This window comes from Mastigoproctus giganteus, chromosome 6 (assembly GCF_048544385.1).
Source record: "Mastigoproctus giganteus isolate SK-2022 chromosome 6, ASM4854438v1, whole genome shotgun sequence".
In the NCBI taxonomy this organism is placed as follows: domain Eukaryota; kingdom Metazoa; phylum Arthropoda; class Arachnida; order Uropygi; family Thelyphonidae; genus Mastigoproctus; species Mastigoproctus giganteus.
The window spans coordinates 109,821,275-109,839,697 of NC_143580.1; the positions used below are offsets into that span (position 1 = coordinate 109,821,275).

The 18,423-nt window shown below is 39.1% G+C and overlaps 1 protein-coding gene across 1 annotated transcript in view; it reads left to right on the forward strand.

The window, feature by feature from the left end:
* The window catches only part of LOC150084505 (transcription factor 12-like), a 288,229-nt gene that overhangs the window by 154,541 nt on the left and 115,265 nt on the right, over positions 1-18,423 (forward strand). The window contains exons 7-8 of the mRNA XM_090375252.1: positions 4,299-4,358; positions 15,784-15,975. Of these exons, the coding sequence (XP_090231378.1) occupies positions 4,299-4,358; positions 15,784-15,975 (252 nt within the window). The remainder of the gene's footprint in view (positions 1-4,298; positions 4,359-15,783; positions 15,976-18,423) is intronic.

Here is an 18,423-nt window from a genome sequence, read left to right on the forward strand (position 1 = left end):
ATCTATCATAGGCTTCTGTGTCACGTGTTAATTTGTATGTATCCCATGCATTTTTCTTCTCTGCCATATGTCTCATTAGTTCATCTGACATCTGCTTAGGCCTAAACCTTGAACAATATTTCTTAGTTGGTATGTAAAGCCTAGTAGCTTCCAAGATACGTTCTTTGAATGCTTCCCATTTTGAATTTGCTGTTGGTGACATCATCAGTTGGTCCCACTGTATAGAATTTAAATACTGTCTCAGTCCATTGTAGTCACCTTTACGAAAGCAATAACCTTTCCCCTTACCCCTAATGGTAGTTACCTCTTTGAGTAAATCCCACTTCAGCACACTGTGTTCACTGCCACCTAGTGGTTCATTTACCTGCAGATTCTTAATGCATGAAGAATCACTACTGATAATCAAATCAAGAGTATTACTCCCTCTAGTTGCCTCCCGAACATGCTGATGTAGAAAACAATCATCCAATAAATCCACAAAAGCCTTGCTAGTGTGTGAGTCACCAGCCCCCAAATTCCAGTCAATATCTGGGAAATTAAAATCCCCAATTATAAGACTCTCTGATTTACTGGCCCACTCTATTTCCCTGTACAGTTTCTTATTATACTCATCAGAGTCATTAGGCCTATAGCACACTCCTCTCAATTTTGATCTCCCAATGCTTATGTCACACCAAACTGACTCGACACTGTACTGTCCAGGAATGCCGACTGGCTTCACTTCCTTGGATTTTATGTATTTCTTAAATAATAGCATAACCCTTCCTCCCTTCTTACCCTGTCTATCCTTTCTGTAGACATTGTACTCCCCAAATTCCAGTTCTGCATTCCTTATGTCGGTGTGACATCACGTCTCTGAAATCCCCACAATATCTGCCTTTGATGTTTTGAGCAATACCTCAAATTCATCAAATTTATTTACTAAATTCGTAGCATTGGTGTACATGCAAGTATACATGCACCTGTTCTTTTTCTTAGCTACCCTAACACAACCTATGTGTTTATTTGTACCCCAGTGATTCCCATCAGTCTCTGAACTATCCTGCATCTTATTTTCCAGGCTTTGGCTCATTCCAATAGAAGCAGTGCAAGAATCACTTTCACCTCTGTCAGTGGCTCCTGTTAATCTATTAGTCCTTGTATCCCCCCCAATCTAGCAGTTTTCCGACCCACCTAACACTGCCTCGATAGCATCAGCAAACATTCTTGCACCCTTTCTATTTAAGTGTATCCCATCCCTGTAGAAGCAGTCTCTCCTGTTAACAAGTACAGACCAGGCTGAAAAAAATTTAACCCTTTGAGCCTTACACAATCCTTCCAGGGCCGAATTGATCGACAGGGCTCTCATCATATACTCCCTCCTATCGTGTCTCGGCAGAATTGCAGACACTTTCAAATTCAACCCTAATTCACAGCTTTTTTTCAACAGTGACCTGTACTTGTTAAGTAATTCCGCTGGTCTCCTACTCTTAATATCATTAGTGCCAACGTGTACAACTATATCACCTTTTATGCCCCTAAAAGATGATATCCGCTCTACAACGTCATCAACCTTTGCCCCTGGCAGACATATCCTGGTCCTGTTCCACCTATCCTTTTTACAAAGCATGTTTCCCGTTTCCCTGACAATAGAGTCACCAACAACTACTAGTTCCTTTGGGACCAGCGCATTCTGCCTTGGGGGCTGCCGCTGTGTTGCGTGATGACCAAGTGCAAACTCTGGCATTGGTGTGGGCAGCTGAGAGCTTGATGGGCCCCTCACTCTTAATCCTTCGAGGGCATCCACCCTGTCCTTCAAGCTCTCATATAGGCCCATAACAATGCTGAGTTGTTGCCTGATTTCCTTACACTCTTTGCATCGCGCACACACAAAGACATTCCCCATGGCAGTATCATGTCCCGTACCTGACTGCTCCACAAACATCAAGCGAGTAGTGCATTTTAATAGGCTGTGATTCAGAGGGCAACTGCCCCCCTCAGTTCTCCCCTGAGCCACAGCACTCCCATTAGCTTGAGCCTTTTGCTTTGCTGCTCTGGTCAGAGTCATGATTTCGATTTAATTTCAATAAAATTTCAATTTCAGTACAAAATTAAAACCCTAAACTTATATCTCAACACAGTTATAACGCTATATTTATGTTTCAGTATCGAGTGTTATCTACGAAATCCCTTTATATAACTTCCGTATCAAGTTAAGTATTAATTATTTATTTTTAATAATTATGTTACGTAACCCAAGTTGCTATATGTATAGTGAAAAGTACAATTTAATTGACAATGCAGTTCAACAAGATTAATTATCTGATTAATTTACAATATTATGTACTATACTATACTATATTAAGCTTATGCTATCTATTATCGCGTAACAATGGCGGCAATTACGAACGGTAAACACATGGATTTGATACCCTTTCCGATACTAAGTAATACCTACAAAATCTCTATCTAAGTTACTTTAATCTAAGTATCGTAAATAAGAATATAAAACTACTCTAGAAAATAAGTTAGTATGCCAATTTAAGCTAATAAAACAGAAAATAAATCAGAAAAAACTTCTCTGTTCCAGGAGCGTCAAAAATGTACGTTCGCACAGGCTACGCTCGTTCTCAACTCCCATTCAAAACAATTTAGATTGTTTGCAAATTTAAATTTTGAGTAATCAACTACTATTTTCTCAATAGGAAAGTTGTTCCTCATTCTTGTAGCCTAACAACATTGTCAATTGTTGATTCAGTTTAATGTCATTGGTATACTTCTGAAAAAAATGTAATTTAAAGAAAAAAAGATAATGATACAATTGTTGTAGCATGAGGAGATGCAGCATAGTTGCAGTCTTACAACTGGAGAAGTAGGGATATTTGTTTCCTGTTACAGCTGAAATTGACCTTTATGCATTGCCCTTCTAGTAATCCTAGTCATCCTCTTTATTATTTTCATGTGATATGGAATAATACTGCTATGTGGGCTTATAGTTTCTTCTCTTTCAATCTCCTAGAGTAACTTTTGTGGAAGTTAGCTGTGGTGACTTTAATTATTCAGTTGAAGTTTTGGGGGAGTTTTATCATAAAGCTGCTGGTGCTTCTGTAAGAAGCACCATCAGCTTTATGATACCTCCTTTGGTCCAGATGGGATTATCGAATTCTTTGAGATTAGTGTTATGAGATTTAATGATAGGGTAAAGGGAAGCTTTCCTTCACTAGTCCTTCGTTCAGTCCAGCACAATCTCTTCTGCTCATTCACTTTTAGATCTTGAAATCCTCTATCAGCAGGTGAAACAGAGTAGCCAGTAACGGCACCTCCATTCATCTTAGAATTCTCCTTTCATTAAAACCTACCGCTACCATAAGTAATAATTTTTCTTGACACTCAGCTGGTCACTGTTATTGATGCAAAGCACAAACATTGTAGATTAGTATCAATGTGTATAGTTAAACATGTGTGACTTAGAAGAGGTTTTTTTTTTTTTTTTTTTATGAAAACCCAAGCATTAAAGGTATCAAAACCTATAGTACTTAGTACCGTGCATGGGTTGAAAGGGAAATGGGGGGGGGGGGTTTGCCGGAAACTTTGCTCTAGAGACTAAACATGGGTTTCACCACTTCAAGCCTTCAATAAGCAAAGTGGTGATATTGCACCGGTTGATGAGTCATCTACCACCTCAAGAAGCTTTTGTAATAAGCTTGTTTATATTTGTGTTTAAGGTCCAGAAATTTTGCCTATCAAATTTAATCTTTCTTCTGGATGCAGAAAGTGGTTTCTTCTACATAATTGCATCACCCTTGTTTAGAAGAACATGGCTATCAACTGCTATGTTAAAGTAGTTCCTGTAATTCAGGAACTTGTTGCATGCTAGATTAATTAATTACCTTTATTGCTACTGGCATATATGCAATTTTGCAGTAATAGCCACCACGGGGGAGGGGATCTAGTAACAGCAGCTACAGATGTCAGGATAATTTAAGTAATTTGCTTTATAATGTGTACAAATTATATGTATAATTAGCTATGTAATTGGTAACGTTATTGTTTAATTCTCTTATGAATTTTAATGATTTAATTTGACTGATAAAGAAGAAAAATAGATCCATTATGGATTTATTAATGCAAAATTATTATAACAGTTATTCATTGTTATTAATGAATAATAATTGTTATTCATTAACAGTAATAAATAACACTATTATTTTCTAAGTAGCAACTGTAGAAGTGTATATTGTAATATATCTGTGATAACATAGAATATCCTTTGGCCACTATATCTGATTTTTTTTAATTGAATTAATTTTGTTTTACAGCAAGGAAGAGTGGAAGAAAGGCTTGATGAAGCGATACATACACTTAGGGATCATGTCGAGGTAAATAAAATTTGTCAGCTCTTTTTTTTTTATTATTGTGTTTATATATAAGTAAGAATGTATATAAGTATAACTAAATGTAATTGGGCATAATATTTTTAAGAGTTTTAATTATCTATATAATATATGTGTAAAAACACCATAGACAACTCTTAAAGGAAAAAATTACAATAGTAGTGTAAAAAGCATCATTTCAACTGTATCTCATATTGTGCTCATCCTTCACAATGAGTTACCATGTATTGCACTACCTCGAATAAGTAACGCTTCACTAATAGAGAAGACTATTGTTACTTATTCTCCGTAGGCACCACCATCCAGACAGCACCATTTTAAGACTTGTTGGCCTTTCATTAGTGGGTGGGCAGGCACCCTGGTATTGCCTGCCTATATTCAATACCAGGGTGCCTGCCAACCCACCCACCAATGAAAGGCCAACAAGCCTGGAAACAGTGCCATCTGGGGTGGTGGTGGTGTCCACTGAGAATAAGTAACAATAGTTTTCTCTATTAGTGAAGTGTTACTTATTCAAAGTAATGCAATACATGGTAACAGAGATACAGTCAAAATGATGCCATTTACACTACTATTGTAGTTTTTTCCTTTAAGAGTTGTCTATGGTGTTTTTACACCTATATTATATAGATGTGTTTATGAATGCACACATGCCATGAAATTACATATCATCATTAATTCCCGTCACCACCAAATACGGAGGGTGCGGAAAGGTCTGGGAATGACCACCGCATATTCCCGAAGCAATATGGTCTTAGTTGCTAATGCTCCTAAAAACCAAATAACAAACAACATATCATTAATGCACCACCTATATGCGTAAATAAAATTAAGATATAATAATACTTCACTTATGAAGTATCCAGCCCTTTTAAGTCTTGAAAAATTCTTGATCAGTATATCATCATCAGCCATTTTCAATCCACTGCAGGATGAAGGCCTCTCCAGCAACTTTCCAGTTCCCTCTGTTTTGAGCACTGGCCATCCATTTACTACCCAAAAACTCATGAATTTCATCTATCCATCTCCGCCTTTGTCTTCCAGGTTTTCTTCTAGCTCCTCTTGGGTACCATTCTGTTATTTTCTTAGTCCATCTGTCATCATGTCTTCGAGCTATGTGTCCTGCCCAAGACCATTTTAGTTCTTTAGTTTTGATAACAATGTCCTTTACTTGAGTTTGCTGCCTAATCCATGTGTTTCTCTTCTTATCTAACAGTCTGATTCTCAGTATAATTCGTTCCATTCTTCGCTGTGTAGTTCTCAGCTTCTCTTCCATTCTTTTGGTTAGTGCCCAAGTTTCACTTCCATAAGTCATGGTGGGGAGTATACATTGATTCATTATTTTACGTTTCAGACAAACTGGGATATTGCTCTACAGTATGTGACTATATTTCCTGAATGCTATCCATTCAAAATTTATTCTTCTCTTGACTTCCAGCCATTTATCATTATTACAGCTAATAACTTGTCCCAGATAAGTATATGACTCCACCTTTTCAATTACTGCTCCTTCAATCATTATTTCCCTTTCCGTGGCATACTTGTTCATCATTACTTTTGTTTTAGCCATATTCATCTTTAGTCCAAAATCCTTACTAACTGTGCATAACTCATTAAGATTTTCCTCTAATTCTTTGGGATCATGGCTTGTGACCACAGTGTCATCATCTGCAAATCGTAAATGATTTAGGTACTCTCTGTTCACATTGACTCCTTTCTGCGACCAGTCTAATTTTCTGAAAGCTTCCTCAAGGGCAGCAGTAAACAACTTCGGAGATATTGTGTCTCCTTGTCGAACTCCTTTCTCAATTTTAAATTTATTGCTGTCTTTGTCTAGTCTAATAAAGGAGGTAGCATTCTCATATATTTTCTTCAAAATTATAATATATGGGTTATCTATGCCTTGTCTTTCAAGTGTCAGAAACAATGCCTTATGCTGTATGGAGTCAAATGCCTTTTCATAATTCACAAATGTCATACATAATGGCGTTTTATATTCAGTTGCCTTCTGCATTAGCTGTGACATTACGTGAAGGTGATCAATAGTTCAGAATCCTGTCCTAAAGCCAACTTGCTCTTTCGGTTGATTCTCATCAAGTATTCTTTCTAATCTTTTCTTTCTAATCCTTTCTTATGCAGCAAAACTATGATTGCATTATTCCACTCCTTAGGTGCCACACCTCTTTTAATGTATTTTGTGAAGAGTCTTGCCAGTATTTGTGTCATGTCTCTTCCTCCCAATTTTAACAACTCTACAGTAACTTCATCTTCCCCCGGAGCTTTCTGATTCTTCAGTGCATGTTCTGCCTCATCAGGAAGGATATCAGGTATGTTGTATGTGTTACTGATCTGCGATCCATCTTCCCCCACTGCCCGCATTATTCCCGCACTCCTTGTATAACTCTTTATAGTAGTCTTTTGCTATTTGAATTATTCCTTCTTTGCTATTCATAAGTACCCCATTGCTATTCTTCAGTTTTAGTATCATTTGTCTTTCTGTATTACTGCTCATGACTGCTTATTTAAATCCTTTGTTTTCCCTTAATGCTTGTTCTTTTCTTGTGTTAAATTTTCTTATGTCGTCTCTTTCTAATGGCTTTGCATAGCTCAGTATTCTCAATTTTCTCCCTGTCAGTGTTTTTCTTGTTCTTCATTTGTCGTCTTCGGTTCATCATGACAAGTGTTTCTTGACTGATTTTTTTCTTATAGGTTTCTTGGGCTTCATCACTTTCAGAAAGTGGTAATATTCCTCATCGATGTAAGCTCCAGTACATACTGCTTTTTCTCCTGTTCTGTTATCTCAAAGACCTTTGTATTATTTACTCGAGTCAGTTTTTTCCTTTCTTTTCTTACATCTATATCAAGTGTGCATCTTACCGTTTTGTGATCACTTCCAACATTTACCTTGTTCAGGACAGTAGCGTCATTCACGATATATCTTCTGTGAGTGAGGATGAAGTAGATTTCATTAGTTGTTAATCCATTTGGGCTCTTCCATGTCCACTTTCTGTTCACCCTTTTCTTGAAAAAAGTGTTCATTACTGACATTCCTCTAGATTCTGCAAATTCCACAAGTCTTTCACCTCTTTAATTTCTTTCACCAATTCCAAAATTTCCTATAGTTCCCCTTTCTGCACTGTTTTTTTCTCTTGCCAACCTTAGCATTGAAGTCCTCCATAATGATAGTGTAGTGAGTTTTCTGTTCATCTAGAAGATGAACAGAAAACTCACTAGAAAATGAACAGAAAACTCACTACAAGCATATTATCATGTATAGTTTTTCAGACTTTAACTTTTTCCTATACCTTTTGCCTTGTTGCCCTTTTAATCTGTTATTTTGAATCGCATTCAAATTTCGGTGTACATTTCTTTAACCTCTTCATCATCATGGCTCGATGTTGGTGCATAAATCATTATAACCTTTAGCTTATATATCTTAAAAATGCTGAGTAGTAGTCTTGACACCCTTGGTGATGTACTTTCGAATTCCAAAATATTGTTTTTTATATCTTTATGGACCAGAAAACCAACTCCACCTTCACTCCTTTCACTGTTTCCATTGGTGTACAGCAGATTTCCACTTGATAAACTTATAAGTGATTCATTTCTTCTTCTTGTTTCAGCCAAACTGATGATACTCCAATTTACATTTTCTAATTCCTTTTCCAGCTCTAGTATCCTGTCTTCACCGATGAGCAATCTTACATTGTAACAGGCCAAGTTCAGTTTCCGTGCATGGCAGCCTGGTCGTACCCCGAGATTCTTAGCACCCTCTGCTTCCACTCTGATCCTCTCGCTGCCGTAAGAGGGGGATAGTGATCAGTATAGTACCTCTATTAATTCACAGAAATATCTTTCATTATTATGTGGTCATTTATATATATGCATTAACTGAAGGTTTTGAGGAACTATCTCAGTTCTTTAAAACTTTGTTTTATCACCTCCACTCAAAACATCATTTTCCTTGTTTTATTCTTTACATGTCTTATAATTTCATTAAGTCTAACATAACACTTTTTCTTGGTGTATTTCAGTCTCATATCTATCATCATATCTTATTTTGGCATGTGATCCATGTATAGTGTTTCAGACTTAACTTTTTCCTATACTTTTTGCGTTGTTGCCCTTTTAATCTGTTATTTTGAATCACATTCAAAATTCTTACTGGTTGTTCCTTCTTTCAAAATTATAATATTGTTTGGTTAATTTATATTTTTAGTTTTATTGGTTTTAATTGTTTGGTTAATTTATATTTTTAATTTTATTGGTTTTAACTGTTTGGTTAATTTATATTTAGTTTTAATTTATATTTTAGTTTAGTTGTCATGGCACTTTTTATATTCAAGGTTTGAAATAAAATTATTGGATGCTCCGTTCCCACCAGAGGCACTGTTCAGGGTTATTTATATTCACCTATTTTTAGTTTATTTTTGCAGCTTTGATGGTCAGGAAAGGGTTGACATGGTGTAGTTGTTTATCTCTGGTGTTTCTGCATTGGAGGTTATTGAAACAGTTCATTCTTCTTTTGCCTGCTGGAGTGTTTTGTAGCTTTTCCTGAAGAGATGGAATGTCAGCAGCAGAATTTTCTTCTACATTTTTTCATTTAAGTTTTTGCTATCCTTCCTTGATACAGGTTGCGCACCCTCTATTTCACTTCAGTTTGTGAGAGTTTTATTCCAGTGAAAAGTGACATATGTGGTTCCCCAGAGTCTATCACTTCTGATAATTCTCTTCTAGTCAGTTGTGTGATTTTTTTTTTTTTTTTTTTTTTTTAGAATAAATTTGTCTGAAAGACCTATCTCATTGACATTTTATTTTATCTTTCTTTCTCCAATTACTTTGTTCACTTCATGCAAAGGCACACTTTATCTCCATAAAATTTTGTTAAATCTTCCTAGGAACTGACAAAATATGTGCTAAAAATATAGTGTTGCTCCAACTTTTCCTTCTTAAGTTATGTCTGAACATGAAACAATTTCATTTATATGCACTATGGGTTTATCATGTATTTGTGGAATCTGAGGGTTGCTGGATGCTAGCTTTCTATAGAATTTGGATTTTCAGGCCTAATATGTACCAAAAATTAAAATATTTGAAAAATAAAGAGAAATATGCAGTTAACTAACCTCCTTTTTTGCCGTTCCACTTTCAAATGAAGGAATGGTGAGTTGGTAAATGTTAATTGCATGGCATCGTCTGAGAAAAAATCATTAGCACTATCTGCGGAAGATTAGGTATCTGTAGACAGGTTCTGAAAGTTGTAGGTTGAGGCTCATGTGTAAATCTCTTAGAGGTTTACTCTAGGGCTATGTGATAAAATACATCTTAAGTTTTGGATATTTTGGTTTTAGCAAAAGTTGAATTTTATAAACATTGCGATTTCCTAAAATGAAACTTCTCTAGCCCATCCCATGAATCACATTTTTCTGTAATGCACATCATCCTATCGATAGGATTTTTTTCTTTTACATGCACACTGGCATTCACATCATAATGATTTAAGTACATTACCATATTGCATATTTCACTGTCTGTCAAATGCAGGGTATTTTATTTATGCATTTATTAAACTTGGCAGTTTCAGCCAGCTTTTCCAACAAACCCATCCAATATACTATACAGTTTTTCAGACGTATTTGTGTGCTAAAGCAAGAGTCGTGCTCTATACTCACGTAGCCATGGAATACAATTCTGAATTATAGAAAACTCACAGAATCTGTTCGTCCAGCTGCTGCTGTGCACATATGTCAAAGATCAATATTCCAATGCACCACAAGGAGATGCAACAAGGAACACTGAGATGGTGGTAATTCAATGCTTAGAGTATTACGATCATGAAAGAACGCAGTTGTGATATCCCAGTAGGATTGAGAAGATAGAAGCCCACTGTGCCACAAGGAGAGACAAGGGTAAGAGTGGTCATGCACAACTATGACCATTGAGTAGTATGGAAGTAATGCACCAGTAAGATATGCATCCCATTGTGCCACAAGGAGACAGTGGCAGCACCCATGGATCATGAAGTTAAATTTAGGTCATATGCACCACTAGGAGATTCATAGCCATGATGGCCTTTCTACCCTCAGTAACTTTAAGTACATCGATCAGACAGGGAGCTCCTATATATCAGTCACACAGATGGCCAATTTTGATATGGGCATACAAGAGAAGAAGACATGAAATCAGATATTTAATCCACATGCCTTTGGACAGCCAAGACTGTAATACAGTCAAATGCATTGCTACATTGAGAGTCACTAATCACCGTTTCCATAGTAGTTCAGTTGTTATCTGGATATGCCATAGTACACTGGTGTGCAAAATTTAAGGTCCAGTCGGGTTTTCACCTGTAGCTTGTCATAGGAGTGGCTTGGATATGGGAAAAGCATACCAAAGGAACCTCATGAGGTACAGAAATGAAGGAAACAACAACGGAAACAAAATGGTACAGAGGGACTTTCAAAAATCTCAACATAGCACTGGCTGCCATGATACAGATGCATCACTGCCAAAGATGGAACAAAGGGAAGAGGTGGTTCTCAGTAGGAGATATGGCCATCCCTAATGTTGATGCAGGCTTTGCACCGCATGTCCATACTTCGAACAATGTTGTTATATGTTCTTGCGGTAACATCGTTTGTCTTCAGCTGGTGAACATTTTTTGGTGGGTGTGGACGTGCAGCTAGACATCTCCCCAGAGCATCCCATATGTTTTCGATGTGATTTAGATCGGCAGAACGTGCAGGCCAATCCATATGAACAATGTCCTCACTTTCCAAAAGCATATCAACAGCTGCAACACGATGGGGGTGTGGCGATATCATCCACAAACACAAACTTGGGGCCAATGCCACTTCGGAACAGACGCATACGGGGAAGGATTACCTCAGTACAGTAGCATGCACCAGTTACCGTACCGCCTTACAGTACAACCTCTCGCCAGATTCTCCTCTACGTGGACACCTGTACATGGTGAGGGGATCTCCCAGCGATACTGCTGGCCTTCCAGATTATCATCGCTGGTATCTAATGCCCATACCTTGGTTCCAGGGTTACATCATTGGAATCTGGTGGAAATTCGGAAAGGGGGATCCTGGTGGTTGAGGGACCCAGCCTTAATACACCACTTCAGTCCTGGACTGGCCCGACTGGGATCAATCGCCGGGTGGTTCTTTCTGCTTGGGTCAACTGCATTCCAATAAGTCTCCCTCCCTTTGGTCCCGGGATAGGATCAGGGCTAATTGGAAATGTGGGTATGATGCTCCGGAGCGAGCAAACTTGGTGTCCCATTCGTGTACGCAGTACCTGCTAGTTCACGAGTGGGCATCCCCTCGTAGGGCTCCGTGGTGGGTTAAGGTACTTTTAGTATCTGAAATTTTTATCTTACTCTCATGAGTAATTTAAATCTCTCTTTTTCTTCTCGGGGCCCAACAAGGCCCCTACATAACCGATGTGATGACACCGATAATACCAATTCAAAAAGACCCAGAACTGAGGATAGACCACCATCAGTGACACTGTTTTTCTTCATTCTCCATTCCACTGGAGAGCAGTCACTTCGGAAAATGTCACCCTTCATCCAGAAAGGATTAGAAGGGTTGGAAAGGATCTCCAAAATCCATCAGAGGATGCGTTCTGGAGACATTTTGGTTGAGGCTGCAAGCGAAAAACAAGTGCAGCAACTTCTGAAAGCCATGTTGATGGGGGGAATACCCATCATTGTAACGCCCAATAAGACTCTGAACTTCTCACATGGTGTCATTTCAGAGTGGGACCTTCGTGTCTCTGAAGAAGAGATCTCTGAATTGAGAGACCAAGGAGTGACAGCTGTCAAGAGAATATTGATGCAGAAGGATGGGAATCTTGTCCCTACCTGAGTTCTCATCCTAACATTCAACATCCCACGGCCTCCAATATCGATCAAGGCCTTGGATCTTAAACTGCCCAGTGAGGATCTACATCCCGAACCCACTGAGGTGTTTTAAATGCCATAAGTACGGCCACTCCCAAACAGCTTGTTGTGGCTCCCCTGCCTGTGCTCGCTGTGGTGCTATGCTAAAGAACATGAGAGCAAGGAATGGTAAGCCAAACTGTACGAACCGCCAAGGAGAGCACCCTGCATACTCTCGAGCATGCCAGCAGTGGAAGGACGAAAAAGAAATTCAAAAAATAAAAACAGAGCTGAACATATCCTATCAGGAGGCCAGAAAACACATCCAAACAGTAAATAGTGCCCAGATAGCTTCTGGGAAGAGTACCATCGAGACCCAGACGGATATGACATTTCCACCAAGGGAAATTTACTTCCATTGCGGGCTATTTATTGAGCTCGCAAAAGCCCACCCAAAAATCTCAGTCAGCTGCCACTCCTATATCCGTACCTCCTAATTACCTCCTAATCCGTACCTCCAAAACACAGTGCTAAAGAAATTGGAACAGTTACCTGTAATCCAAGAAACAATGGATGTGGAAGATAAGGAGGTACAGGAAGAATCAGTCCTGGAACTTTTTGCAGAAGAAGAAGAAATGGATATGGGCCAACGTCTGGTCTTTCCTAAGAAAGAGAAATCCAGGATTGAGAAAACAAAGCCCTCAGCCCTTCGGAAGCCACCAGACAGACCCAATAAATCTAAATAATGGTTACATTTAAATTTCTACAATGGAATTGTCGTGGATTCCGTAGAAATAGTGATGACATCAAGGTTCTTCCGGGTAAGCATGAGCCAATTTGCTTTTCCTTACAGGAGACTTATTTTAAAGCGAATGAGGATCCTTACTTGCATAACTATTCAGTTATTTGCAAAGACAGAACTGGGGATGGGCCCACCCATGGAGGAGTCACCATCCTTGTGGGTATCCACACCCCCTTCCAAGCTACGTTACATCACATATCAGAGCCAAAAGGAATCTTGGATTCGATATGCCAATTACCACCAACCCAGAGGCTGTAGCAGTTCGTCTTACAGTAGGGTTCCTCTTAACAGTTTGTTCCATCTATTTACCACCTGGGAACGACATCCCCCATTTAGACCTTGATGATCTCATTAAGCAACTACCACCCCCTTTTCTATTATTAGGGGATTTCAATGGACATAATACTCTGTGGGGTAGTTCTGACACAATAGAAGAGGTTGGAGTATCGAGCAATTGCTGGAAAATGATGATCTGGCCCTTCTAAATGTGGGATCTAATACCTTTTTCCACATTGCTATCCGAACCTTTACTGCTATTGATCTTTCCATCTGCTCAGCTTCCTTCCTGCCTGTGTGTACATGGAAGGCTGAAGAAAACCTTTATGGGATCACTTTCACGTGATATCCACCATTTATAATGGGAGAAAATGCCACCAGTCTAGGATACCACAGTGGAAGATTGATCACGCAGACTTTAGAAATTTGGCCAAGTTTAATACCATCGCAGTCAGGCAGGAGCCAGTTAACGAGGCAGTAAAACACATCGCAGAAAGTATCGTCTGAGCAGTGGCAGTTGCAATGCCAAGGACATCGACCTGGTTTCCATGTTTTCCAAAACCATGGTGGAATGAAGGATGCACAGCAGCTAGGAAGGCTCAAAACAAAGCGTGGGGAAATATTTCATCGTTACCCCACCACAGAATTTAATAGACTTGAAACTTGCCCGTGCTAAAGCACGTTACATCACATATCAGAGCCAAAAGGAATTCTTGGATTCGATATGCATCTTCCTCACACAATTTGCCAATCCCAAATCCATCTGGGACAAAGTCTGGAAAATGAAGGGCAAATACACGTCACACCCTTCATCGATCCTTGAACGTAATGGATTGCAGGCCTAAATGCAATCGCGAACACTCTTTGGGAGAAATTTTCTCATTGTCTTCAGAAACATCGTACTTTCCAGAGTTCCTAGCCCTCAAACAAAGATCAGAAAAACAGCAACTCAAGCTGTCTTCAAACGGCAGTGAGGAATACAATCAGCCTTTTACACGGTGGGAGTTGAAAGTGGTGCTATCCCTATCCAAGGCAAGTACCGTTGGACCAGATAACGTCCATTATGAGATGACTAAACATCTTTCCTCAGAATCCATGGATCTCTTGCTCTGTCTCTGTAATAGAATCTATGCTGAAGAGCACTTTCGGACTTGTGGCATACGGCAACCGTCATTGCCTTTCCGAAACCGGGAAAGGATCTAAACATACCGAAAAATTACCATCCTATTGCTCTGACCAGGTGTGTGTGCAAAATCCTAGAAAGAATGGTCTACGTTTGCCATATGTGATATTTAGAAGCTAACGACCTTTCCAGGACATGGTGTGGCTTTGGGAGGAACAGGTCAACACTTGACCATTTAATCCGACTGGAAACATCTATACGTGATGCTTTCCTGAAACGTGAGCATCAGGTGTCTGTTTTTTTTTTACATGGAAAAAGCATATGACATGGCTTGGAGATACGGAATCTTAAAAGACTTATATAACTTTGGTCTTAGGGGACACATTGCCATCTTTATTAAAAACTTCCTCTCTAACCGGTCTTACCAAGTTCGTGTAGGATCCACTCTCTCTCAGCCATTTTGCCAAGAAGAGGGAGTTCCACAAGGATCATTCCTAAGTGTTACGCTTTTTGCCATCAAAGTAAACTATTACTGAATAACTTCCTCCAACCGTAAACAGGTGCCCTCTTTGTAGATGACTTTAGCATCTTTTCGCATTCATGCAATATGAGGGTCATCGAAAGACAACTGCAGCATGCCATTAACCACATCAACTCTTGGGCAATGGCTAATGGTTTCAGAACATCTCTCCACAGAAGACAGTCTGCATACACTTTTGGAACAAACGGAATCTTCACCCTGAACCGGAACTTAAACTCGGACAAAACATCATTCCGGTAGCACCCGACACAAAGTTCTTGGAGCTCATATTTGATAATAAATTAACATTTCTACCACGTATTTGTCAACTACGGACCAAGTGCACAAGAGGACTGAGCCTCCTACATGCAATCTCCTCCAATAAATGGGGAGCAGACCGCTGCACCTTACTCCATCTATATCGTGCACTTGTCCGTTCCAAATTAGACTACGGGTCCTGAGTGTAAGCATCAACAAAAATAAACCAAATATAGACTGACCATTACATTCCATCTCGACAGAGGACCACAAGGCCAGTAATGGTCAGGAAATCGTTGCATTTCGATTGCTAGACAAATCGCCGCAAAGGAAAATCGATCAAAAGATCAGTATACCATCCGATCCCCAGATCGAAATGTGTATATATATATGAGAAGAAGAGTGAGTGAGATTTCATGTTAAAATAAAAATATTAAGTTTAGTTCAGAAATTGCACTAAGAATTTTTTGTCATCAGTGTTTAAGTAATCCTTAATTTTAATTGTATATTATGCCTAATTTTTTTTTCTTTCATAAACAGAACTCCCATGGTGTAATTGAAGAAAGACTAGATGATGCAATCAATATATTGAGGAATCATGCCGAAAGGCCAGAAATTCAGACATTGTCTCGTACACCAGATGGCATTTCTTCTTCCGTAAATGTTTCTGAATGTTTTTCTACCCAGTCCCGTCCACCACCATTAACAGCAATTTCACAGGAACAACATACAGTATGCTTCTGAATTTTTTTTTCTATATTACAAGTGTCATTCAAAAAAGTGTTGTTACTATAATTGCTAAATTATACAAGTAATTAGACTTATTTTTCATCTGCTAAAAAAATAATAATACAAAATATATAAATAAATAAAAATATGTATAAAAATTATTTCAGTGACCATAATAACCCTTTATTGTGCTGGTGGGATTTGTCACACTCCAGAAATTACTTCTTTGCTTGTCATTTAACAGTGCTAGCCACATAGCATTAGCATTAGTAGAGGCATATGATGCAAGAAAGCAAGCTTATTCAGCATCAGCCAAAAAAAAAAAAAAAAACCCTCTCCCATTTCACCCCTCCGTTCGTTCGAAATACCTGTCCAGTTGAGCTTTAAATTTGTTTAGGCTATCAACTTCAACAACAAGTGATGGAAGTCGGTTCCACCAACCAACCACCCGCTGGCCAAAGGCAAATTTCCACACATCTATCCGACATCCGTCCTTCCTCAATTTGAATTTATGCCCTCTGAGGTGATTATTCTGAGAAAGATGAAGAATCCCATTGGCATTGAGCATGCTCAAACCATTCAAAGCCTTATACACCTCTATCAGATCACCTCGCCGGTGCCTAGTCTCCAGACTCTGTAATTTGCAAAACTTAAGCCTTTCTTCGTAAGAGCAACCCTTTGTTCCATTTACTAATCTTGTTGCCCTTCTCTGTACCCGTTCCAGCAGCTCTACATCCTTCTTGAAATGAGGCCTCTAGACCTGTATACAGTACTCAAGATGTGGCCTAACCATTGCCTTATACAAGGGAATAATCACCTCCTTATCCCTGCTAGAAAAATTCCTGTATATCATTGACAAGACACCATGAGCTACTCTTGCAGCTCGTCTGCACTGCTCAGAGAACTTCATATCTGCCTGCACAATTACCCCCAGGTCCTTTTCATTCTCCACTACTGTCAGTGTAGTACCGCAGAGTTGATACATTGCTCTGGGGTTACTGTTACCCATATGTAGTACTTTACATTTGTCAATGTTAAACTTCATTTGCCACCTCTCAGCCCATCTGTTCAACCTTTCCAGATCCTGTTGCAGCAGCATAGCGTCAGTAGTGTCCTTAACGACCCTGCCAACCTTTGTATCATCTGCAAACTTAGACATTAAACTTGATATCCCATCATCAATATCATTCATAAACACCGAAAACAACAATGGACCCAACACTGAACCTTGAGGAACTCCACTAATAACATTAGTCCACGTTGAGCAGTGTCCGTTGATTACCACTCTCTGTCTTCTGCCAATCAACCATCCCCTTATCCATATCAGCAATTTGCCTCCAATGCCACACTGCTCCAATTTGTGCAGCAGTCTTCCATGTGCAACAGTATCAAAAGCCTTTCTAAGATCCAAATATATAATATCAAAGTTATTCCCTGCATCCAGTTCTTTTGTGACTACATCATAGTATCCAATCAAATTGGTCAGGCAAGACCTGCCCTTAACAAAACCATGCTGCGTCTGAGCTATAACTGAATTCTTGTCTAGATGATCCTGCAGTGCTTCTTTAACCAGTGCCTCCATTAATTTACCTGGAACAGAAGTTAAACTAACAGGTCTATAATTACTTGTGTCAGCCTTTGATCCTCCTTTGTGAATTGGGGTTACATTTGCACATCTCCAGTCTATGGGTACCTCCCCTGAGTCCAAAGAAGCTCTCATAATTATGGCTAGGGGTTTGCATACTTCCTTTGCTGCCTCCTTTAATATAACTGGATAGATCCCATCCACCCCAGGTGCCTTTTTTATGTTTATCCTCAACAATCTCTCCTCCACTTTCCTCTCAGTTATTACAAAATCATCCAGCTCACTGCCAATGTTTACTTTACCTACATCATTCTCCTTCCTGAATAACTCCTCATGTGTGAATGTAGATGCAAAATACTCGTTTAGATTGTTAGCCACCTGAGCAGGATCCTCAACTGTTGAACCATCAATATCCAGTGGACCAATCTGATTCATCCCTTTCCTTCTCGAGTTCAAGTATGTAAAGAACTCCTTTCTGTTTTTCTTTGCATCCTTTGCCAAGGATTTTTCGTAGTCTGCCTTTGCCTGCCTAATCTCCTTTGTGACTTGGTTACAGACCAACTTATATCTATCATAGGCTTCCATGTCACCCATTAATTTGTATGTATCCCATGCATTTTTCTTCTCTGCCACATGTCTCGTTAGTCCATCTGACAACCATTTAGGCCTAAACCTTGAACAATATTATTTAGTTGGTATGTAAAGCCTGGTAGCCACCAAGATTAGTTCCTTGAATGCTTCCCATTTTGAGTTTGCTGTTGGTAACATCATCAGTTGGTCCCACTGTATAGAATTTAAATACTGTCTCAGACCATCATAGTCGCCTTTACGGAAACAAAAACCCTTCCCTTTACCTCTGATGGTAG